Genomic DNA, 24,625 nt, shown 5'->3' on the forward strand with positions numbered 1-24,625 from the left:
ACAACGGTGCGTCTGATATACGCAAAAAGTCACGTGATTCTGCGAGACCAATTTGTTTCTAATTTATGAGTATGATAAACAGAGCTCGAGAGCATTCGTAAAAATATATCTAATTTTGTTTTAACAATGAAGCGGCTGCGATCTTAGATGTCAGCTACTTGCTGTTCAAGCAGCGCGGCGACCACGGGGATTACGGCCGCAATAAAAGCCACCACTGTCGCGTGCCCCATTGTACTGTTTGAATTGTTTGTTCTTAAACGAAGAATTAAACCCACAGACCTGAGGCAATAAATAAAAAAGAGCACCACAATGGTCCACTGTAACGTTGTAACGCCCACAATATCAGTTACAAAAGCGAAAGTACCACTTCATTATCATCATCATCATCAGTTTTCGTGTGAGACGTCGCTGCAGTCCAGCAGTAGTTCGCAGCTTCCGGCTTCCGGTCGCCATTTACGTTTTGTATGCGTGTGTAGGTGGTATCCGACGATCGTGTGATAACCGTGCGGCGCGTTCGTTGTTTATGTGTTCTCGCCAAGTCTGGTAATGCCCTAAAAGTATGGTAGCCACCATAGTACAGGCAGTGCCAACGATGTGCTTCAAGGTGCTTACAATGCTGCATAAAAGTTACTCAGAGGCTGACGACGGCAACCCAGCGATGCTGCCAACCGAGGCGGAAGAACTTTTGACAGTGCGCCAGAGGATGTGGCTTCAAATCCAGTAGACTAAATAGTGGTTTTCTGCGCCTTAATAAAACTGCTGCTTACAGATATTCAGTGCCGTGCGTGACTACGCATTTCGCAATCAATGTACTCTGCGTGGGTCATTGTGTTTTATCATGTCGACTGAGTTAAAAATAGATGCGTCTTATACAAAGGTGCGTCTTATATATCATTTTTTCTTTCAAAAGTCGTAAAAAGTAGGGGGTGCGTCTTATACAAAGGTGCGACTTATGCACCGGAAAATACGGTATGTTACCGCTTGTACGTTTAAAAAAATTCACAGCATATCCACGGGTGAATGATGAAGAGCTTGGACGAAGCTCCTGAAGCAGTGGGATGTAGTGGGAAGCAGTGCAGTGGGAAGCAGTGGGAAGTAGTTGGATGTTTGCAAAGATGAAGTAGTGGGCAGTTTGCAAAGGTGGCTTTCGTTCCCCCTTCATTATAACGGCTTTATGGTCGGTGAAGTAATGGATCGGTGATGGATCGTAGTGAGATGTTTGCAAAGACGAAGTAGTGGGCAGTTTGCAAAGGATCGGTGATGGGTCGTAGCATACTGCCGGTTACGCCTTACGCCGGACGCGTGACAAGGTTAGAAGACTAAGAGGAGCTTCGCCCCTAAAAGAGCGCTTTTTTTCGATAATTTTGCTTGCTTGTCATGTGCTACCACATTGCGAAAATAGATGTAATTTTCTTCTTGCACGATGTTTCTCCGTTTTTTTTTTTATGCTTTACTACAGTGACGCTGCCAGCTATCGCTTGCGAATCCTGTTGCAACTGCAAGCGTGCGGTGGCTAGTTTCGGTTTCGTCGTTTGGGTAGTTCCTGCTTCTTGCACCCACAAAACTGATGGCTGTCTGGTTTAGAATCTTTCAAAGGGTGACCGCTTTGTTACTCTCTCATTTATTGCTCCCTGGGGAGCGATTATCCTTGTTTCCGTGCATGTGCTGACTGACACGAATGATGCCTCTGTGGTTGTGTTTCCCATTTTGACGACTCAAAAAGACCGCTTCCATCTCATTGGTGATAAGATGAAGGATTATTATAAGTTTCCGACTTGTTTTTGCTTTCCAGACATGCACACAACTATACAGTTTTCGTCAGCGCGCTCACCTGCGCAGTTTTCTTGTACTATGCAAGTGAACGGCAGTTTCTCTGCTGCAAGTGAGTATAGCGGCGATTCCTCCGCATTGCCGCTCGACTGCCGAATCAGAATCTGATTCACTGGATGTCAGCCCGTCATATGAGGAATTACGACTTAAGACTCGGATGCTGGTGAGCGAGCGACATCTCAAAAGTGTGCGCAGTGAGATGATGCTGACTGGATCAAAGGCGATTTTTATCCCTCCGTGTTTCCACTTGACGCCACTTCATGCACTTATTTTTGTACACAGATGTTTATTGCAACGCATCATTTTTTAAGACGTATAAGCTTTTTTCATGATTTATCTTGCTGTTACTCATGCATAAACCGTGTGTATGTAACACAAATGATTTTTTTTGTCATATAACAGTCACTCTAAAAAATTACAAAAATATTTTTTTTTTCTGAAATAGATATGCCAAAAGAACTGAAATCGGCAATTTAAAAAAATCAACCCTGGCTGGTCGCATCTGGCGAAAAAATTCAACCCTAAAAGGGTTAAAGCCAGAAAAACTGGATCACAGAAGCAGATGAACTGTCAGGAGAATAAATTTTCCATTCGAAGAAGGCACAATGTACCTGTCGCACTATTTTTTGCCAATGGGGCAAGTAAGTTTTCATTTTGCAACCGCAAATATTTGTACGATGTTAGATTCGAGTGAGAAAAGGTTATTTTTTATCTCGGAAGGTATCAGAGAGTCATCGTATGATGCGAGTTCGGCGTAAAATTGCATCGTATAACCAAGGTTTCTGATACATCATTTCTATGAAGGTTTTACTGGGACCAAGCCGTTTTGTCATAAAATGCAGGTCGTCGCAAAACCGAAGGACGTATAATCGAGGTTCCACTGTACAGTTCAACCCCTTTGTAAGAGACACGGATGTAAGAGACAATTGGATATATGAGACACCAGTGTGCCAACACCGAAATAGGGGTCGATCAGGAAATGAGAACACGATACCCAGCTTATAAGAGACGCCTCACATAAGGGGCAAGAACTGCTCCACAGTTCATGTCTCTTATAGAGGGGTTGATGAACTCTTATAGAGAGGCCAACTCAAAGGCAGAAAAAAAAGAGGACAGGGGAAAGTGCTTATTAAAACTTGAAGAGGAAAAGGCACTCAATGTGGAAGGAGTTGAATGCAACAATGCACGTTGGTATGTCACTGGGATTTAAACGGCACTAAAAACAGTTCTGAGAAGCGGTCCAGTTTTCTTTTGCGTCTACCACATCTCCAGCACTGTTTGATTCCCCCAAAAGTTTTCCATCTCGTGAGAAAAGTCGCTTAACCCCTTTTATATTTCGGACAAGCACAGCTCGCAATTGCCGAACTGTCCCCAAAACGTTTTGGACAAGTGTAGCTCATAGCTCGTCCACTTGACGGAAAAGCTTTTCGTCGTTGTCGGAACGATTAAAATTGTCAGATTGACCGAACTATTCTCAGAATGCTGAGAATTTCTAAGTGCATTCTTGTAATTGTTTTGTTCTTTGTTGTTAATTATCAGCATGTAACTCACCTTCTTTCCATTCGTAATTAACACTAAACATAACCGTATTAGACATCATGTATGCTTCCATCTTATTTTTCAACAGCAAGAACTTACTTTTTAGAAGAGAAATACAGTCGATTTCGGATATATCAAACTCGGATATATCGAATTATTGGCTATATCGAACAGTTGAGAAATCCCCATGAATATCGCATGCAAAAGTATAGGGCTGGTGCACACGCATATCGAACTCCCACACAGCAAAACATACGACATATCGAACGCTACACTGTGCCAAACACCAGGTAGTGCATTTTTCCTAACAAATGTTGGTCATTTTCGGGCGCATTCTGTCAATTTCCAACCACTCTTCGCGCGCAGGTGACGAAAAGGCGGTGTCGTTACATTACGTTGATCTGGTTAGTTGCGCAGCGCTTGCGAGTGCACCGGTTTGTTTGATGCGCAATGTGTAGGTTGTAACGCGCGTGCATGGTGTTTTTCGAAGGGGCTGATTGCCGAAGGCACCAAAATGAGATGAATGCGGAGATACTCGACAGCCTCGTCGCAATGTTCGCATTCCCTTCCCTGTTTTTGGCGAACGATGGCATGCGGGCCCGAAGAGCATGGCCTTCGAGATCCGCAACGTCGCGGCATATTTTTGGCATTTTCGGTTATGCAGTATTACCTCATTACAACAGACCTTCATAGCGAAGAGGATTTTAGTCTGTTGTAAAGGGAGTATGTAAAATCCAAGTACTGTTACAACAGACTTTTATGTGAGCACTGAATGGGTCTGTTATAACTGGAGAGAATTAGGAGTCACAAACATGGTCTTATTTTTAACGGGGGACCAAAAAAAAATGCGATTTTTGGAAAATCGCACTTTCAGTTTTGGTAGCCCATTTTATAGCCGATTCCACAATATCTTCACTGAAAACTACGTAGAAGTGCTATAAAATTTTTTTTTTGCGTCTGCCAACTTGGCGAAAATTGCGGAAATAGCGAAAAGAAAAAAAAGACAGCGTTTTTCAAAATGATAGCTCAGAACGGTGCAACCGGGCGCCGCCATTTTGGGCTCGTTGTAAAGAGCATTTCTCTGTGTTTAAATTCTCCCTTTCAGCTAGCTCCTCCATTCAGTAACAAGCGTACAAAAAGCACATGTTTGAAGTTCAATTCAAGGCCTCCGATTGGCTGCATCTACCATGATGCTCGCTTCGGGATCGTCGTCTGCTGCTTGTGCGTCGTGAGGTCGTGGCTGTCGAAAATTGCGCTACACTCAAACCTCGTTATAACGAACGCTGATATAATGAATTATCGGTTATAACGAAGTAAATGAAGAATAGTCTTGTAATAGCTACAGTGTTACAAATAAACGTTTATAACGAATTTTCGGATATAACGAAGTTATTTTCGTGGCAGATGCGACTTTGTTATAATGAGGTTTGAGTGTATATACTTAGCGATGTGTTCGCACTCGTTCTGTGTTCACTGGTCGACGATAATTTAGAACGCTTTAGTTTGGCAGCTTCAAGCGGAAGCTCAATCATGAGATTACGATAGCACACCGCACTCGTCGGACTCGCTGTTAGAGGTTCTTCTTATCAGCACATCAAAGCTTATGACGAAGAACACCGCGGGTCAACTCCTTGTACTCGCAATCGAGCATGATGTACCTTGAAACATTGGGCACCGCGGCTACGCACATCGCAATCGAGCTTTCTACTCGATGTCGTGGCTAGGCCTAACTCCGCTCCCGGTGCCAATGTACGAGACAAATCTGAACTTTGCGGGCAAGAACATCGTGCTAGCAGACATGCGAAAGCGAAAAAGCCGCAATGTCCTTCGTCGCAAGCAATGAATCGCATCGCCCGCTGGCTCCTCAGGACCGCGGATGGGCATTTTGTGCATCGGCAGCGGACCCCCCGGCCAAGCTCGCCGCGCAGCGACCGCTCGGCGAAGTGGTGGCAGCGGCTAGCAATTTCGCATGTCAGCGTCTCAAAACGCAACACCAAGCATGCTGCGCGCCGATTTTTTGTCGCTACAGCTAGGCATACCTGATCATTGACAGACCGGAGATCGGCGGCCCTCGTTCTTAAATCGGTATGTCGATATCCGTGGCGCGTTGTTCCCGTCCCGAAAGTATGCTAAGCGATGTTTGAAGTCTGAAGTTAATGACCATGGTAGAAAAGTCCGCTCTAACGGAGTCCTGACCACCTTGCTGGCCTGAAATTTTAGTCAATTATACCCGAACGTCCGTTGTACCAGAATCCGTTGTAAACGAAGCTCAATCAATGGAACAAATACGGAGGTCGGCATAACGCTGCAAATTGGTATGTAATATCCGAATGTCTGTTGTAAACAGATCCGTTGTAACGAGGTTATACACTCAAACCTCATTATACCAAAGTCGCATCTGCCACGAAAATAACTTCGTTATATCCGAAAATTCGTTATAAACGTTACTGTAAAACACTTCTTGGAGGCTACGCTTTTTCTTGCTTTTCGCACTAAAGCAGCGGCTGCTTGCTGCAAAGGTACAAGTGCCATCGCCAAGATGTTGCGGTGGGGACTTGTTCCTTGAGGACTCGTGTACTTCTCGCTTAGTTCCTGACAAATTCTCATTCAGGAGTCGAACTAAACATTGACCAGCTCGTAGCGATAAAATGATGACTGGTGCTTGGAATGGCGTCAAGCAAAGCACCGTCATGGACTGTTTCCTTGTGGGCTTTGGTGCCAGGTGTGCGTCATGATCGCTGACGACGGCGTACAGTGCCTCAATAAATTATGCGACTTAGCATTTCCGGGCGTGCTCTCAGACTGGAGTGCAGCAAGCGGCTTCATCGGTGCAAATGACGACGTCGCTGTTTCTGACTGCATCGATGCCACGATCAAGGCTGACGTTGCCGGTGCCGCAGAACTGGCCTTCTGCGGTTATGAAGATGCCAACGCCGCCGCTAAGTCAACGTTGCCGCTAAACAACCTCTTACCGCACTCCAGAGCTTGCATCGGTGTTCAGCGTCGGTCACCGCTGATGTGGCGGAGGGTGCTGAATTTGCTTATTTGGAAAGCTTCAATGATATCTAGGATGACTTGATGAACTTGACGGCATGCAAGAAGCAAGACAAGTTTACGGACTATTTTCGTGCGAAATAAAGTGCGGTAACTTGCAAAAGAAGTTGCCACCTTGTAATTTAGCATACTAATTTTGAGCGAATCGTCATGTTAGCACTTGTTACGAATTCCGGAAACTGTTTCGAGACTTGCAATGCATTAATATAAGCCTTAAGTATGCATATATTATATTTCGAATTATCAATATACAGTCGAACCCGGGTATATCGAAATCGCCAAAAAACGTTTATTAGTTCGATATATGGCATAATTCGATATAGGCCCGCTATAGGATTTTGACACAAAGGCACATAACAATAAGAAAAGTACTTTATTAATATGGTGGCTTACTTGCGTGCCCTACTTTGGAACAAAATAGTCCTGGATTTTCTTCTGTGTTAACGACTTCGCTGCATGCGACAGCACGCACGCCTCCACGTTGTCCAACGAGTCGGAGCAGCTGAGGCCGCAACCTTCCACATTCACGCAATAGCGCCGGACCAACGCAAGTGCACTAATCACTTCGGAGGATGTAGGCAATGGGCCATCGTCAATTTCCTTATTGCTGTCGCTTTGGCTCGTGGTCGGCACGACGTCTGCAACGTAGTCCTCATCTTGTAGCTCACCCATGACTGGCGACATCATCGTCCGCACTGACGAACTCGTCGAATGTCGATCCATCAATAGCTCCCGGGAACTCTGCCAGCTCGCTCCAAACTTCGGCGGAAACACCTGCGGTGTCTTCAGTGCTGTCATAGAATTTGGGGTGTCATCACCAGGCATGCGGAAGCCGGCATGCCTAAAGCAGTTCTGGATTGTCTCCTTCGCGACATCTGCCCACGATCTACTCAACATAGAAAGAGCTCCGAGCAAGTCGATCTTAAGCTCCCTGCCGACACGAAGGTTCTGCAGCAGCCTCTCCACCAGGCGCTTCCGATAGCCGGCTTTCAGTGCGCGTATAACGCCTTGATCCAGTGGTTGCAGTACAGACGTAGTGTTTGGGGGCCAAAAAACGCAGCTCGATGTTGCTGAAGGTCGTACTGCAGTGGTGCGATGAACAATTGTCCACGAGCAGGCACACCTTGCGATTTTCGCCTACCAAATCATCATTCCACGACGATAGCCACCTGCCGAAAAGCTCCCCGGTCATCCACGCTTTTGAGTTTGCTCAGTAGGTAACTGGAAGCGACAGCGCATTTCGAAAACACCGCGGTGCCGTGCTTTTCCCGATAACCAGAGGTCGAAGCTTTTTCGATCCGTCTAAATTAGCTGCCAACAGCACAGACACACGAGCTTTGTTTGCCTTGCCGCCGCAAGTCTTGTCGCCACGACACGCAAGTGTCTTGTTTGGCAACATTTGCCAAAATAGAGCGGTTTCATCTGCATTGAAGATATCTTGGGCTTGATATCTTGCTGCGATATCTCGCCAGTTTTCCTCAAGCCATTAGTCTACGCTGTCCAGGTCCGCCGCTCTGCTTTCACCTGTAACAGCTTTGCCAACGATGTCGTGCCGTTCTTTGAACCGTTGGAGCCAGCCTGAACTGCCTTGGAAATCGTTCCTGCCAAGCAGGAAAGCAAGGTCCTTGGCTTTCTGCTCGAATCATAGGGCCGGACACCGGGATGTTTCGCGACCGAACATCCACAAACCATTTGTAAACGGCCGCTTCAACATCTTCGTACACAGCAGTGCGCACACATCGGGCGCCACGGGCACCTGGCCTTTTGTCCGACTTGGCCCTGATGCCTGCCTTGTTCTTCAGGATAGTACTCAAGGTGCTCCTTGAAATTTTTTACACGGCGGCGACGTCGGACTTCTCTTCACCGCGCTCGACCCAATTTATGATTTAGAGTTTCGCGGCGAACGGCAAATTCTGCCTCTTTGCACAAGCCATGACGACAGCGCGCCAATAAAGTTCACAGAGCACCAACAAGCAACACCACCAGCACGGACCACGCTGAATGAGGACTCGAGAAAAACAGGCAGCAGCAGGCACACAAGCATAAAGAAAGAAAAAATGGCGCTCACTTCTACCGCCTCCGCGCCTCGAAGAAAGCATGACGGCCTCTGATTGGCTGTAAGCGCTGTGAGCGGGCCAGGATCATTTCTTGCAGGGGGGTGTTCGCCCGTGCACAACCGGGTCTTAACCCCTTTTGCTAGGGTGGTGCCGGCAGTTTTCCCCGCCACCGCGAGGGAAAGCCAACTTGCTGGGGCACTTTTGAGGCACATGGAGTTTGATATATCGGTTGTCGTTGCTGTTTTCGTTCGATGTAACACTATTTTGCTATATATTCTCTATGTAAATTTACCGTGTTTAGAAATTGTTCGATATAGGGAATAATTTGATATAAATGGGTTCGATATAGTCGGGCTCGACTGTATCGAACTATTTCGCGATCCCCTTCGAGTTTGATATATCCGGGATCGACTGCATCCAATGCCAACTTTAAAAAAAATAACCATTTTAAGGGATAAACTTATCAAAAATATCAGAACGGTTAAAAGGACACTAAAGTGAAACAATGAATCGGTTTATATTGATAAACTGTACTCTTAGAACTCTAATGTATTTAAGGGGGGATGTGGCTTTCGTTACCAACTTTCTTATTTCTTCACAGATTTTGATGAAAATTTGCACACTTATTGGAAATGTTTTTAAATGCAACTGTAGAAATTTCATAAATATATGTTAACAACTTTTTTGATGTACAGTATATTCGTCCTTCTGGTCTTGTCCCAGGTCTGACTCACTTAAAAAATACGATAGGAAACTCTGTTCAAAGTGCTATGCAATATAAGATGTCTGATTGAGAGCATGACATTAAGATTTTTCCATTTACAACACAATTTTTTTTACTTCTCATATTTTGTGAGGTGACTGTGCAAGCAGGCATTGAGACTGTGTGCAACATGTCAAATAGCTAATTATCAAAAGGCCATACTTTTCGAAAAAGCAAGATTTTATGCCCTGGACTGTACTTCAAGGACTACCAGAACTAAAGGCGAAACTGAAATGGACCCAGCGGTTGCTAAGAAATCAGTAGGACAGGTGAACCAGGAAGGAAGAAAAATCGTTTTTAGAAAATGGCTTTCAAAGTTGTGCCAAAGATATTACTTCATCAAAAGGCATCGGAGTCGTAATCTTTCCAGTTCTCTGCAGCGTGCAGTTTCTTTAGTGCCCTGCCTTTAGTTTGATGTGCCTTGCTTCCCTAAAACACAAAAAGATTGTGATCTTTGGAGTGGTTTATGACTTGGACCGATGTGGCCTTTCATCAGTTGTGCCTTCCTTCCCTTTCTTTTAAAGACGATAGTCTTTCTTGGGATACTTAAACGGAGAAATTTTGGTCTGTCTTTCTGTCTGTCTGTCTTTCTGTTTGTCGGCACGTCACTCGATTCAGCCCCTCGGCCAAAGTTGAACCACTTGCCCAAGGGCCAGCCATCTTGAACGGCTCACTAGGTTCATACTTGTGTACACTGTCGATCAAAAAGCAAACATTACGCATATCTGAGGCACAACATCACTAGGTAAGTATTAGGTGGTGTGTTCCTTTAATAGAAAATGCATACATACGTAATTCTAAAGACCCTAGTTTCTTAAGCTGCGCTGAAAATGCGACTGCGCGTTAAACTTGACTTCCTCCGTGCCCTCTGCACGAGCTCATTGTTGTGTTTCGGTTTCGGTTCGGTATTGCACTGTACGAATGCCATGGGGCGCCGCTCTGGCATTCCTGTTTTAGCCAGGCGACGTGTAAATAAAATAGTGTGTGGAGAGTACTCGTTGAGTGCGGACGTTTCTTCTGCTTCAGCGCTTCGCGCCAGACCGCGTGTTCGGGCTGGCTGGCGTCCCCGCCGGTCGTGTTGGTCACCGCCGGTCTTCGCCTGCTGCTGCGCCGGGACCACCAGTCCGCAACACAGCACTCATGTTCCCGACGTATTGCCAGATGGCGTCCATATCTCACGCAGCGCCTCTTCTATCGTCTTTAAAAGACATTTGCAGCGAAGCACGCAGATCCGCGGCCAATTTTTTTTCTTAAAATCCTTTTCTCATCTACAAGAACATGTAGCACGGCTTTTAAATCAAGTTATGAAGTGGTGTAATAAACATGACAGAAAACAAGATATTGTAATGTGAATAGGCCATAGGTATACTGTGATGATTTGCCAGCTTTCACGTATTCATGCTATCAATAATATAATTAAAGGGGACCTGCAACACTTTTTGAGCAGGGTCAAAAAGCGCTGCCAATCGGTAGTCGAGGCTCCCGAGAACACGAGAGCCAAATATTATAGCGAAGCAAGCGGCCTGGAATTTACAATAAATTCTCAAAGTCAGCTGAAAATCGCTCCCTCTTCTCTCGACAAATGATGTATTAGTCCGCAATATATGACGCGATTGTCGGCAGTTCAACCATGGGCTGATGTTATAATCATGATAACGCCCTCATTATTACCTTCGTTGTTAATTTTGAGTTCAATAAGTAGATAATATGTATGTTTATATTGTGTTATGCCATTAAAACACCGAACAAACATTAATATTAGCACTTCCGGTCTCACCGACAGCTCATCTGCTCGTAGTTGCGTGGTTGCGTTTTATTCACCATGTGCAGTGCCGAAATTGTGAATATTTCTGTGCTTTTGACCATCGCCAGCTGCCGTTGAGAGCGGCAGCCGTTCGAGTGTTGCCTCGTCAGCTGGAAACTGCATCGTCGGCACGTTCTCACGACCGACCAAGGCAGCGGTGCAGCATTTCTCCGATAACAATGCTGGCGCCGGCTAGCTTAGGATACCTGTGTTCGCTGTATGGCGAGAGTCCCGTTCGCTGTCTGTTCAGTATGTCATCGAGCCATACCTCGGTGTATTCTCCCCGTAGTTTCAGGTTCCCGAGAAACCGCGACACAGCAACCAAGCAGACTCGCATTTTCACGGTAGCTGCAGACAGCCGGGGGATGGGTCCGCGCCGGCCCGATGCCCCACGATCCTTTCTTCTAGTCTTTAGTTCTTTGTTGTCAGCCCGCACTCGCTGTGCACCCGCATTCGAAGAGCAAACAGCATCGAAGTACCGCCATTGGGAGAAGGGTGCACGCAGCTTTGCTGTGTTGAATAAGATTCAAGCGCGAGCAGTGCGACGAGGCGGTGTATCGGAGTGTGGGTAGAAACCCATCTCAGCTGTCATTTGTTCCAAACGCGCACGCAGGTTTGCGTCCATGGTTGGCAGAACGATGAAAACACTACGGCAGTTCGAGATGCACACCCAACATTACCAAACCGACTCGCAGTTTTCAAGCACGCGCGATACACAGTGCGATGGGCTCCGCTCGACAACGACCGCGCAAGCTGACCGGAAGTGGCGCCACAGACCATGTGGTTGCAACCACATGGTCTGTGGCGCCGAGACGTCAGAGAGAAAAAATGAAGAAAAAAAATGGCGCCGGCACTGACGTAACTCTTGGCACCTCCTCACACCTACGCCCTTCCTCCCTTCACGACCCGCGCAGCTTCCGCGCGCTCACAGCGTTGAGTTGAGGGAGAAAGCTGCGGAACGTGATCTCTATAATTTGGTAACACCACTTAGACTTAGACGGATTCGAAAAATTTTTGCGGCATATGACTCGTCAAGAGTCATACGTCAATATGAGACTATTACAATATAACTAAGAAAGGTGTTGCAGGGCCCCTTTAAAAGTCTTGATTGCAATTGATCACTGAATTATTTTTACAGGATACTAAAAGTAGACAGCCTATCCCTTCCTCCTACATAACAGCCAGTTATGGCCAAGACATTGGTGAAATAGGAATTCCTTAGCAATTCATTCAAGACGCGAATTGGGCAGATATAAATTCACCTCCCTGCTTCACTCAAGCTAATTTGTAAACCTCACCTGTGATGCACTTCATCATTCACCCGGTCGCGGGCACGGTTATCAGCGAGGCTTTTATTTTTTCAGATGATTCATGAGAGCTTGCGGCGATACCAAGCACAGCCCCAAGCGCGCCTAAATTGCATCACCAGTGCCTTATTCCACCTCTAAGTGCTTGGTCGCGGCATTCGGTGACGATGCGCAATATGCCTAGGTGCGGCAACGAAAGATAGGTGCACAACGCGTTCAAAGTACGCAATGCGTGGTCGTGAGTACAAAGAGTCGTCCCGCGATTATCTTCGTCATGACTTCCAAAGTGCTAATAAGCAGAACCTCCATCCACGGATCCAACGAGTCAACACTAAAGAGTCAGTCTGAGACGCGCGTTTGCAACGTTGGCTACAAGCATGGCACGTCACCGTAATCTGATCGAGCTTCTGTTCGCAGCTCCAAACTAAAACATAGTTAATATTCTAACTGGCCGCAGAGCTGTGAACACAGAGTAAGTGCGAACGTGTCATAAAGTAGTGCGACTTTCGACGGTTGTGATCTCGCAACGCGTAAGTAGCACACAATGATCTCCCGGAGCAAGCGTCAGACCAATGGCGAGGCGCACTGGGGCAACATGGCGGATGCAGCCAATCGGAGGCCTTGAAACAAACGTCAAATGTTTGATTTGTACACTTGTTTATGAATGAAGGAACCAGCTGAGGCGGGGAATTTGAACAAGAAATGCTCTTTCTGACGAGCCCAAAATATTGGAGTCTGGTTGCATCGTTACGGAGCTATAACTTTTTGAAAATCAGTGTTTTTTTTGCAATTTCCGCAATAATTTTCCCCACCTCGGCAGGCACAACAAATTTGTTAAAGCACTTCTACGCGGTTTTTGGTGTAGATAGTTTGGAATTGGATAGAAAAAGGGCTACAGAAACTGAAAATGCGATTTTCAAAAAATCGATTTTCTTTGCCATTTTTCATGATACGAAACACTTTCATGACCGCACTTATTTTCATCAATAGTATGTTATCGATGACTTCAAGGTAAAGTTTTGGCACTCTCTCAGCGGTTCTGGACAGCTAAGGCAATACAAAGGGCTAAAATAACATGTTTTTTATCAGTTTTGTTTGCGAGTTTCTTTTTTCCAACGCGGGGAGATTTTTAAAGCTCGTTCGCAGTCGGGTAGGTGAGCGCTCGTTCTTTCAGACTTTGCGTCGACGTCACTCATGGGTGCTCTACAGAAACGGTGAATTTCGACGTAATTCCGAATAATCTGAGCGGGAATCTCTGGATCATGGTAGCAGCACAGACACGGAAGACGACTTCGATTCGCTAGGCTTCAGTACGGACGGCGAAAGTGCGTCAAACCTCCCCGGAACATCAGCAGCTATCCACCGTTAAGTTTCGTCTTCTCCTCGGGTCATTTTATCGCTGCCGCACGTCGATGTAAATGTATCCGGTGCGCACTAAAAATAACAGCTGTTACAGTCGAACCCACTTATAACGATCCCACATATAATGATCTATCGGTTATAACAACCATATTTGGGTGCACTTACGATTTTCCTATGCTAACCATTGAAGCTTGCGTCCAGATATAGCGAACATTTTTCAAAGCGTCCTACTTTTACAACGAACGCTTCAGACACAGTCGCGGTAAAAATAGGGCTCATACGAAGCGAAAAAAAGTTAAAACATGCCTTCTAAAGCGTGACAGGGGCGCGCGCTCGCGCGTGCCCAGCTCCTGTTTACTCGCGACTAAGATACCCAGATCAGCGAGCACCGTTCGCAGATTTCGGAAGCTGCGAGCGACGTCGCTCACTTTCCAGCCGTTTCTTATCAGTGGCAGAATGGCAGTGAGGGAAAAAAATTACACCATTTGCCGCTAAAGGGGACCATGAGGCGATGCGAAGTCGGAGCACTTGCACGATCGCGTTCCGTTAGCATTCTTTGGGCATGCTACCGACCTCGCGTCGTGGAACGCGAAGAGAAACGCTACGCGCGTCTTGTCTTCCTTCTAGCCTGGCCGTTAATTCTCACAGGGCGAGCGGGGAACGCAGTCGGCAGGCGTGCGAGAGGGGGGCAGCATAGGAGGGGAGAGAGAGTGGGAGGGGACGCGCATGCGCTGGTGCTCATCGCAGGCGTTGCGCAGGAAGAGAATTTCGGCATGTCTAGCCCGCGTTTCAGAGGAAGAGTGGAGAGGGGGAAGTGGAGAGGGGAAAGGGGAAGAAGAGAGGGGGATGGGAAGAGGGTAAGTGGAGAGGGTATGCGCATGCACAGTAAGGGTGGTCAAGCTGCACACCACCACCAGCCACCACCGGATTGAACTCCGCCATAAGATACTTCGCATCTAAAAAACATAGTAGGCAGCATGAAGCCTTGCGGTCAGCTTTCGCACAGTAACCTTTCCTGACGCCGTTCTCTGCAGCTACGACCGCCTGCGATGAACCAAACAATGCCTTGTGACGCAAGAAGGCATAAATGCAAGAAGTGATAACCGCGATAACTTTTTATCGCAAAAAGGTTCACTGCGTCCCTAAACTCATCGACGCCACAATGCGCCGCGAAAAGTCGTCCGTCTTTTCGGTAACGGCAGAGACCGGTCGATCGGTGATTACGACTTCCGCGGGATTGCGGCGATGCCTTCGCGGATATAAGCATCAGAAAAGAGCGAAGGCGAGGTGGCGACCGTCGATGAACGTGCCGTTATGCCTTATAACCGACAACCTTATCACAGTCATCTGTAGATATCTGCTCGGCTGCGCGTGTGGCGTAAACCGTACACTGCGGATTGATGGCGGTACGAGCGCGCCATGCTTAGCCATGCTGCCGTTCGCAAGTTCGCCGCCGTCGCGTCATACGAGACCGCTTTAAAGTGCGCGTCGCTTTGTAGAAACGAAAGTAGCTCGCTGTTGTTGACCGGCGCGGGCACCGAGAAACGCCGATGTACTGACAGCGAGCGTATACTGCGTGATTGGGTTGTCAGCACTTTAATAAACGTGCACAAAGAAAAACACGGCTTGGCCGCTGAGCGCACGTTTTTAAGGGCGAGTCCATATACAACGAACTACTGATATAACGACCACTTTTCGCGACACTTTCGAGTTCGTTATAAACGGGTTCGACTGTATCTGCAAGGTGTTAACGTCATTTGGGCGGGAGCATTTGGCGCCGGCTGCAGAAAGAGCGCAGTTCTCTCCGCGAAGATGGTGCGGAGTGGACTTTGACCCAACGCTCCGGTGTGCTGCGCGGCAGCGTCTTCGCGTTCCTTTTTCACCGCAGAAGTCGTCAGAGAGATATGCAACCACACAGATAAGTATGCGTGAATGCATACTTTCGAAAAGCCAACATACAGTGAGAGGGACGGATCCATGGAGGGAGGTAACTGAAGAGAAGATGAGCAAGTTCGTCGCACTCCATGTGTACATGGTAATCGTTGAAGTCCCGCGCTTGCATTGGTATTGGTGTCGACGACAGATATTTCCAGGCCTTCGTCCACCGTAAGTGATGCCACAGAAAAGGTTCAAGGCTCCTTGAGTGTCTCTGATCTGAAGAAGACTACCGTCGCATCCCACGAGAAGCTTTACCACGTGTCTTCTCTATTGCAACACATGAACGATTCTTCTACGCTATTTTTTAACCCCGTCGGAACCTTTCAGTGGATGAAAAAATGGTGAAATCTGAAGCTCGGTGTGGTATTCGGCAGTATATGAGGGAGAAAGAGGTCAAATGAGGGTACAATTATGGATTTTTGCAGATTTGGAACACACTACACTGTTCATTTCAACGGACACACAGGAAAATTGAGAAATACCAGAACTGCAAACAATGCTAGGAAAGTTGAACATTAAAAAAAATTTTTCCTTGAAACATGTGCAGCCAGCCTTTTTTCACCGCGTTGAAAAACTGCATTGCGCGTAGACATGACAGGCACTATTGCGTATATCCCTGTATTTATGTAAATAATCTTTGTATTTACAGAGCTTATATTTCCACTAATATTCAATGAGGGCTTTGCGATCAAAAGTATATTTCGATTTTTTTTTATGTTTACCTTTTGCAGAGTGGCACTGATGTTTTTATGAATCTTTTTTTTTTTTTTTTGACGCATTTTTCTTTGTTTGATATTTTTTTATTATATTCGAACTAAATCCGCTGTTGGGAATAAATACTGTTGGAAGGACCAATTCTTCCTCTATCATTTGATACCCTACACTTTAGCATCAATTATTTTCTGTGGCAGGAAAAATATATTTCCTGGACTAGCCAAAAATCATCGATTTTTCTGAAGTCACGAAAGTGTTAATTTCACCATCACAGGTAGGAAAAATATATTTCCTGGACTAGCCAAAAATCATCGATTTTTCTGAAGTCACGAAAGTGTTAATTTCACCATCACAGGTTTATTAATAGACGATAAAATCAAGCTCGAAGTTTCATTTTTAAATTTCGTGCGGAAATCTCCGCACGTGACGTCCCGGATTTGAAAGTGTTTTATGTCGTATTTCGATGACACTGGCTCGACGAAATTAAGTCTATGGCTTCCTGAGAGGACAACAAACTTCACTTTTTACTAGGGGTGTGCGAATATTCGAAATTTCGAATATTTTTCGAATAGTGTTTGCTATTCGATTCGATTCGAACTGAAATTTTACTATTCGAACTATTCGAACTTCCCAAAAACAAATGCAGTCAATGTCTGGTTGAAAGTGACCCCTTCAGATTTTCAATATGCTTCACCTCATTACACTCTCGTGTTGCGGCAAAGCTGCCTTTCAAGCTCCGTTATGGTCGAACTTAGCCAAAAGAAAGTCCGGTTGGAAGTGGTCCCTAGATTTTTAATATGCTTCACCTCATCACACCCCCGTATTGCGGCAAAGCTGCCTTTCAAGCTCCATTGCGGTCGAACTTAGGCAAGAGACAGTCAACGTCTGATTGGAAGTGGTCCCTAGATTTTCAATATGCTTCACCTCCTCACACCCCCGTATTGCGGCAAAGCTGCCTTTCAAGAGCCGTTACGGTCGAACTTAGCCAAGAGACAGTCAACGTCCGTTTAGAAGTGGTCCCTAGATTTTCAACATGCTTCACCTCATCACACCCCCGTATTGCGGCAAAGCTGCCTTTCAAGCTCCGCTACGGTCGCAAATGTATTAACTCAAGAAAGCACTGGTTCCAATATGGAGATGAAAGATGTGGCAGAGTTGGGGGCTCAATTAAAGCTGTTTTGGACCTGAAATTTGGGCAGGAAGTCCGAAATTGGACGCCGAAGCTTTTTAGCATCCAAAATTTCTGATGTTACATATTGACGTCTGGGAGGCAGATTTGGAACTCCGGACTTGAAGGGAGCACACCCTTCTCTGCCACATCAGTTGGCCTTCCACAGCAGTTGAAAGAGGAGGAGAGGCTGAGGAAATGGCACCTTTGCCAATCACGTGTAAAGTGTTGTCGGCAACACTTTGGTTGCACCAAATCATGTACATAAATACAATTCGGCCTCTACATTGCCTCACTCTTGATAAGAAAGACAACTATGAAATATGACCCCACCAGCACTTCATCAACCTCGCGAAAAAAAACACTTTTCATGTTGCTATCTCACAAGAACATACTTAGGGATTCACTGCAACTTTTTCTGTAATTTCACTTCGAATTATTCGAAAAATGTTTGAGAAATATTCGAAAATTATTCGAAAATATTCGATTCGATTCGCACTCAATCTTTATTATTCGAATTCGCTTCGCACCCAAAATTTTGCTATTCGCACAGCTCTACTTTTTTACTGATTAGGAACTACGTAAGGGCAAACAGATGCCGTCAAAATCTATGACGTCACAGCATTTGATGCAGGAAGTTCAAAGTGGCGTCGCCACATGCATTTTCTTTTTGTGCGTTTTCTCACTTACCAAGTGTCTTCTCGCGGCAAGCCTGGCAATTTTGGAATTGTGAAAGAGCAATTTACTAATATGAGAAAAATCGTTTTTCTCTTTTTGGTCCCTTCAAAGGATTCACTGTAATTCACCGTAAATGGAGCTCTACTGCATCTACATTGCCAATAACACACAGGTGTCGAGAAGACGGGAGACAAGTGCAGTGCAGCTTACTTGACAGTCTTTTCGGAAGCCATGTGACCACATGGATTGAAAGCATGGTTCGGGGGGTCATTGTCCACGTAGAAGGCCGGTTCGATGCCCACACACAGCTTGACCACAGGTCCCTTCTGCAAGATGCAAGTAGGCAATGCATGGGGACAGCTTCGGTTGAAGAGCAAAATTCAGACCGCCGACAGCCTCGTCATGAAGTGAACGCAGCAGAATGTAAAAATGACAAGAACCATACATTCATTTGTAACATATACAAAGCAAAACGATGAATGTAGAGCCCCGAGAAAGCACTGTTTCCTACAAAAATCACTAAGGGGAATTATGGCACCAGTGAGAAATGCAAAAAAATATGGCAGTTCAACCAGAACTGAAATGACAGGCAGTAGACCAATTTGCCTGAATGTTGTCCATATGGCTCTAAACAGCTTTGAGATTTTGCAAGTTGACCGTGTTCATTCCAACAATGCATTACAGATGTGCAACAATTTGTGTCAATTATGCATGCATGCATGCCAGACTACCTGAGTAGCTATATATTTATAAAACCAATGCAGACTTGTAACAAAACGAGATATAACAAAATAATGGACATACAGTAAAAGCTCGTTAATTCGACTATCGTTAATTCGGAAAATCGGTTAATTCGGACACGTCATCTGGTCCCTGTAAATATACGCATCACTCTATGAGACTGGGCGCTCGTTATTTCGGACAGATTTGACCGCAAATCGGATAATTCGGCGACTTTCGGGCCGCTGGCGAGGCTCGAAAACGAAAAAAGAACAATTCGGAACAAAAAGTGAAGCTCAAACGCGGCATCGCCATGGACATCAATTATCGACTTGGCTTGGATTGACACTGGTTCAACGCCTTTTTTTCGCGTGTGGGTTTTGTTGCTTTGTTCCCGTTGGTGTGCTGCATCGTTGATCGCCGATTTATCGAGGAACGATTCAGTACGGCTCCTTTAGCTTGATCGTTACTGGTGCTTTTGTGCTGACTTCTCATGCGACCGCACTCTCCGCCGATGGCAACGCCGGCGAAGCGGCCCAAGTACGAGGCCAAGGACTTCACCACCAAAGCAGAAATTTTGCGTGCTCTGAATAACGGGCTCTCCTGACAAGAAGTGATGAAGAGTGATGAAAGGGGATCCTTCAATCGGCGGCAGGAAGCAAGGAACGAGTAACCGTACTTTATCCCCCAACGTGACGGGAACAGAGCGCTTGCCGCTTCTCGTTATCGGAAAGGTTCAAAAGCCACGCTGCTTTAAGAACATCAACAATCTTCCCGTGGATTACCGTGCCAACCGAAAAACGTGGATGACGGGTGAAACTTTTGCGGTACTGCAGACATCATGAGAGCTGCTGAGCACCTTGAAGGGCTCAGAAAAATTGTGTCCGCGCGAATCTCTGCTCGAAAACAGACAAGCATCCGCGATTACTTTGTTAAGTAAAGGTATGTTGAAAAAACTCGTGCATTTATTGTGTTTATTTCGGCCATTCGATAATTCGGACATTCGGTTAATTCGGACATTTTTTCCGGTCCCTAGAAATCCGAATTAACGAGCTTTTACTGTAACAAAGTAAACAGAATTCCCTTGAAACTCCATCGATACATGGGTTTGAACCCTCGTTTTAACAAAGTAAGATTTGCCTGTGAGCAACTACAACCAACTAAAATACAGTAGACTCTCGATAATTCAAACTTGAGGGGACCTCAGGATTTTATTTGAATTATCAGAAGTTTGAATTATCAGAAGTTCTCATAAATATGACTCAGGGCAACACACCAACTAACACTGCGATGTTTATTGTTTCTCAGTGCCGCAGCAACATCATAGACAGCTCTGCATGATTGCCAGTAAAATTTTTATACATCAGCGATAATACTAGTTTTTGTTATTATACAAGCCATGCACGGGTGTGTAATAAAGGGACGAAATGTGTTGCATCCCACGACAGTTGCTAGCCCCTTCTAATTCTTAGGACGCTTTCTCGCATGGCTTACCGCAGAGGAAGTGACTTTAAGAAATGTTTAGCATGCGATAGATCAAGGCTAGACCGTACAGTCTTTTTTTTTTTTTTTCATCGGTCAGCAGGAGATTATTGGTGCGTGAGGTTTGGCTAGTTTGACGTTTTATAGGCAGGCTTTATTTGCGCCTGTTAGTAAGAGAAAAACGTGAATGTTCAGCTAGAAGCAACAAAGGCAGCAGGTATTTCCAGACATGGACAAGCAAAAAGTTTGAATTAACCAAATTTGTGCAGTGAGGCAGTTTGAATTAAGCAGCTTTAAAATATATTGAAAACATAGTGGGCCAACCAAAAATTTAAGATTTGTTTGAATTAACCGAAAGTTTGAATTATCAGAGTTTGAATTATCGCGAGTCTACTGTACCGTAAAAGCCAGAATATAGGTCGAACCTCCCACTTCTAACTACCACTGAAAATCGAAAAAAAAAAGTACATGGAATGACCAAGGCATAAGAAGGCGCCTTTACCGTGAAACAAACGCAATTTCAAACGGTGCACAGTGAAAATGCCATTTATTTACACATGTGTTTACACGTAAGTTCCACATGGCAGAAAGCCAAAAGAGGGGCTCAAGCATTATCCTCCTAAAACGTCACGACCGTCTTGACAGCACTCATTTGGATGCACTTTGAGGTCACCGATAGCAATCACGACGCGAGCGCAGCTCTCAGTTAAACTGTACAACCTTCATCTCCAGCTCTAGATACGCTGCGGTCTGGCACTGAAACAAAGTTTTCTTCAGATCGCTGCATGTTGTGATGTGATCCTTCAGCGTCCGCCAGTAGTGAATGCTTCTGTGGTGCACTCAATCTGCCCCTGCCCGCTGATCATAGCCATAGGTGCCAGTGCGTGCCACTGTAACCAGAGCTGCCGGCATCACAGAAAGCAACAAAGAAACAGTATCCAGTGAGATTGGAGCAGGGAGGACACCCGTTCGAAGATAAACTTTCAGTTACTGTTTGTGACTCACGGTTCCTGCTCGCGTTCACGTGCGCTAGCATCCCAACACATCTTTCACACACTTCATACCAGATTTCTTCGTGCCTTCGCGAACTCGATCTCTGCTATTTTGAACGCTACGGCGAACTCATCGGCCACCAGTCGAGAACAAGAAAGAAGCACCTCGGAGCCCAAATAGATTCACAAGACAACAACAAAAGCGCAAGATGAGATCGCCCTCGGCACAAGGCTGGTAGTAAACAAAGCAATGCCGATGATTGCGATGGCGATGGAGGCAGTTAACTTCAGTTGCCCATAGTGGCCAGACTTGCGAACTTTTTCTGTCAATGACCGGTATATAAGGCGGGGGTCGACTTTTTTTTAGGGCTGTTTTTTGAAAAAAGATTCAACCTATATTCTGGTTTTTATGGTAGTCTCCTCAACCAAAAAACTTTTTCTCTGGTGCTGGCAAGCACATGCAATGTTTGATGTCATCAAACTCTCATTAATTCTGTTAGGTCAGGTTGCAACCCAGTTAATCCGAACGATCCTCAGAGAGCTAAGCACCACAAATGTGCGGTACAAGAGTCATCAGCGCGAAAAGTGATCAGCTAAGTCATCAGCATGAAACTATAGGAATGTTGCGAGTCTTTGGAAAGGCTCACGCAATTGGCCATCCACCGCACTGTCGGCGACCAAGGCTTCAGTGGCTGCGACAAAATAGTTTCGTTTCTGCTCGGCACACGCGAACTGCTGTCAATGACAAGGTCAACAGAGATGGCGGTTTCGTCTGGAGGGGCTGCAACAAACAGTAGTTCGCCTTCGCCCCGTGCTTTCAGAACTGTGTGGACGCTCTGATCGCGTCGCCAGCAATCACAACTTCGTCTGCCACAGACGTGGCATAACAACAAGGGCCACTGAAAAAGTTATGTCACATCGTGTCATAGCATTGAGCATTTCACCTCTCTCTCCCCAAGATAAAGTGCTCGGCACTTAAATGCCGAGCACATCAGGGGCCCGGGCTCCTGCCTCATGTCGTCACTTGGCGCCACGATCAAAGTACCAAAATAGGAACCATCTGGTGCGCACCAAGGAAATAAGTGAAAGTGAAGGAATTTTCTTTCCAGGGCTGGGGTTTGAACCCGTGCCCCACCAGCCTGAAAGCGAGTGCCTTGTGTACCAGGCCAGCACCCACGCTTGCCCAATGTGAACTGAACTGAAGCATTTGAATGCATTCTATAGACGATGCAAATAAGTCGAGAGAGGGCGCCCCTGCATCACAAATGAAGGTTTCCTTTCCCGCCATGGACGCTCAGCAGGCTGCGTGCTTGCCCGTGAATGCCAGCGTCGCCAGAGGGCTACGGAACAGAGAACTGCAGGCGAAAACGCTAGCGAATGCAAGGTAACCCTCAGCTTCGGCAGACTCAGACGCAAGCCGAGCGCCAGCACAGGCAGGCAGACCTGCAGCTTCGACTTGGCCAAACATAACCCAAAAGTCAACAGAGGTGGGCGAATCCTCAGCTCTGCTCTGCAGTTTGTACAGCTTAAACGGTGTGGAACTGGTGGGACTTTTCTCTTTCTTTTCTTTGAGAAACTTGGCACCTATTTCTGGTCGAGCTGCCCGCAGTGCCAGTGCGCGGCGGCTGCAGTATTCACACAGCATAGCATGTGGCCTGCGAGGTCGTTCGCTGGAGCACACTGTTCGTGAGATCAACCAATGCCGGGGGATGCCGCAGTTTTCCTTAAAAAGTCTGGCAACATCCTATTTGGGGGCTTGTTCATTTTGAACTCGCAAATTGTGGGCACATTCAACTACATTCAACTACATACAGCAACGGACACCCAAATATGAAATTCAAAGACTCTTAACTCTTTCGTTACCGCATGAAAATGGCCATTTTTTATAGGTCTGAGGAAGAAATTTATTGTTAGTATAAATAATGCTCTAGGTAACATTGCAGCACACCAAGACGTGCATAATGAATTGCTCATTATAGATAACACAAGTTTCAAAATAAAAAAGATGTTACAAAACTTATAAAAAATCTGAAATCTACCACTTTTGCAGGAACTTGAGAAAAACAGTACAAACAAAACATAATATCTACAAAAATATTACGAACAAACAAAATTCAAAATATACATTTTGAAGGGAAATGATCTAGGAATATTCTAAAAGAAAAATAAACACTCTGCCTAAAGCCATTTTTCACACAGATCAAAAATACTGCAGACCGAAGACTGCTTCACCGCTCGTGCCATGCGGTGAAGCAGTTTCTGGTTTTCGTGCAGCACAGGTGGACGCCACAGGTTTCACAAAGAACGCTCTTTTTTTTTTTTTTTTCAGCTTTGCGTTCCTCATAGCACTTGCGGTAGTTTCTTCCTTTTCGGCATCTTTTTGGGGTGGTGCTGCACTTTTTTTGGCGGAGGCTCCACTCGTGGAACATCATCCGCATCCACCTCGAGAAGCTGTTGAGCGAGCTCCAACCGGAAGGATAGCTGGTCAAAATTAGAGTTTCTCTGAGTTTCTCTGAAAACAGGAAAAAAAAATAGCGCGCCGTCGTGAAACGTTTTGCGCTGCTCCGGTGTGCCAGGCCGAGATGCGCGCCGGGCGGCCTTCTTGGTGAAAATTGAAGCTTTCTGGCTGCCGGCGGTAGCACATCCTGTCCAAGCGCTGTGCGTATCCTGCAGATAACCAGGACATCTCAAAGATCGTGCACCGAGATCGGCAGATAGGCGCTTCCGACGGACGAGACCGCTCAAGGCCGAAAACGAAACTTATGACACAGCTGAGCATGGCCCGGGCTGGCTCGAAGCATCGTCGCTGTCAGCGCTTGAAGATGAGCTGGTGTCGTCTTCGGACTCATAGCTCGACTCAGCTTCACTAATTTCGTGAGCGGGTTGAGCACGCTTTCGAGCGGAACGTTTTTCCCGTGACGCAGCCCCGCGGGTTGACGACGCCATGGGAGCGGCCGAGAGATTGCCGCGCGCGCCGACGCTAACGCCCGATGCGCCCCTCTCGCGTAGATAAAGAGAAACGAAACCAAAACTGCTGCAAACTGGCTAAAAAGGCCAGATCAACAAGTTAGAGACGCGACGGACCTTCAGAAACTAGCTGTATATGAATATTAATGCGCAAGCTCGGAAGCAAAGCTCGCTAGTGAGTAGCAGATGTCGTTTTCATGTAATTATCACAGCCAAAATTTATTACCTCGCAAAACTGACGACACGATTT

At 46.1% G+C, this 24,625-nt stretch overlaps 1 protein-coding gene across 1 annotated transcript in view; it reads right to left on the bottom strand.

Moving 5' to 3' along the window:
* The window catches only part of LOC119374793 (protein pellino), a 56,553-nt gene that overhangs the window by 10,296 nt on the left and 21,632 nt on the right, over positions 1-24,625 (bottom strand). Inside the window, exon 9 of the mRNA XM_049411246.1 lies at positions 18,425-18,540. Coding sequence (XP_049267203.1) covers positions 18,425-18,540 — 116 coding nt within the window. The remainder of the gene's footprint in view (positions 1-18,424; positions 18,541-24,625) is intronic.

Source organism: Rhipicephalus sanguineus, chromosome 11, assembly GCF_013339695.2.
Source record: "Rhipicephalus sanguineus isolate Rsan-2018 chromosome 11, BIME_Rsan_1.4, whole genome shotgun sequence".
In the NCBI taxonomy this organism is placed as follows: domain Eukaryota; kingdom Metazoa; phylum Arthropoda; class Arachnida; order Ixodida; family Ixodidae; genus Rhipicephalus; species Rhipicephalus sanguineus.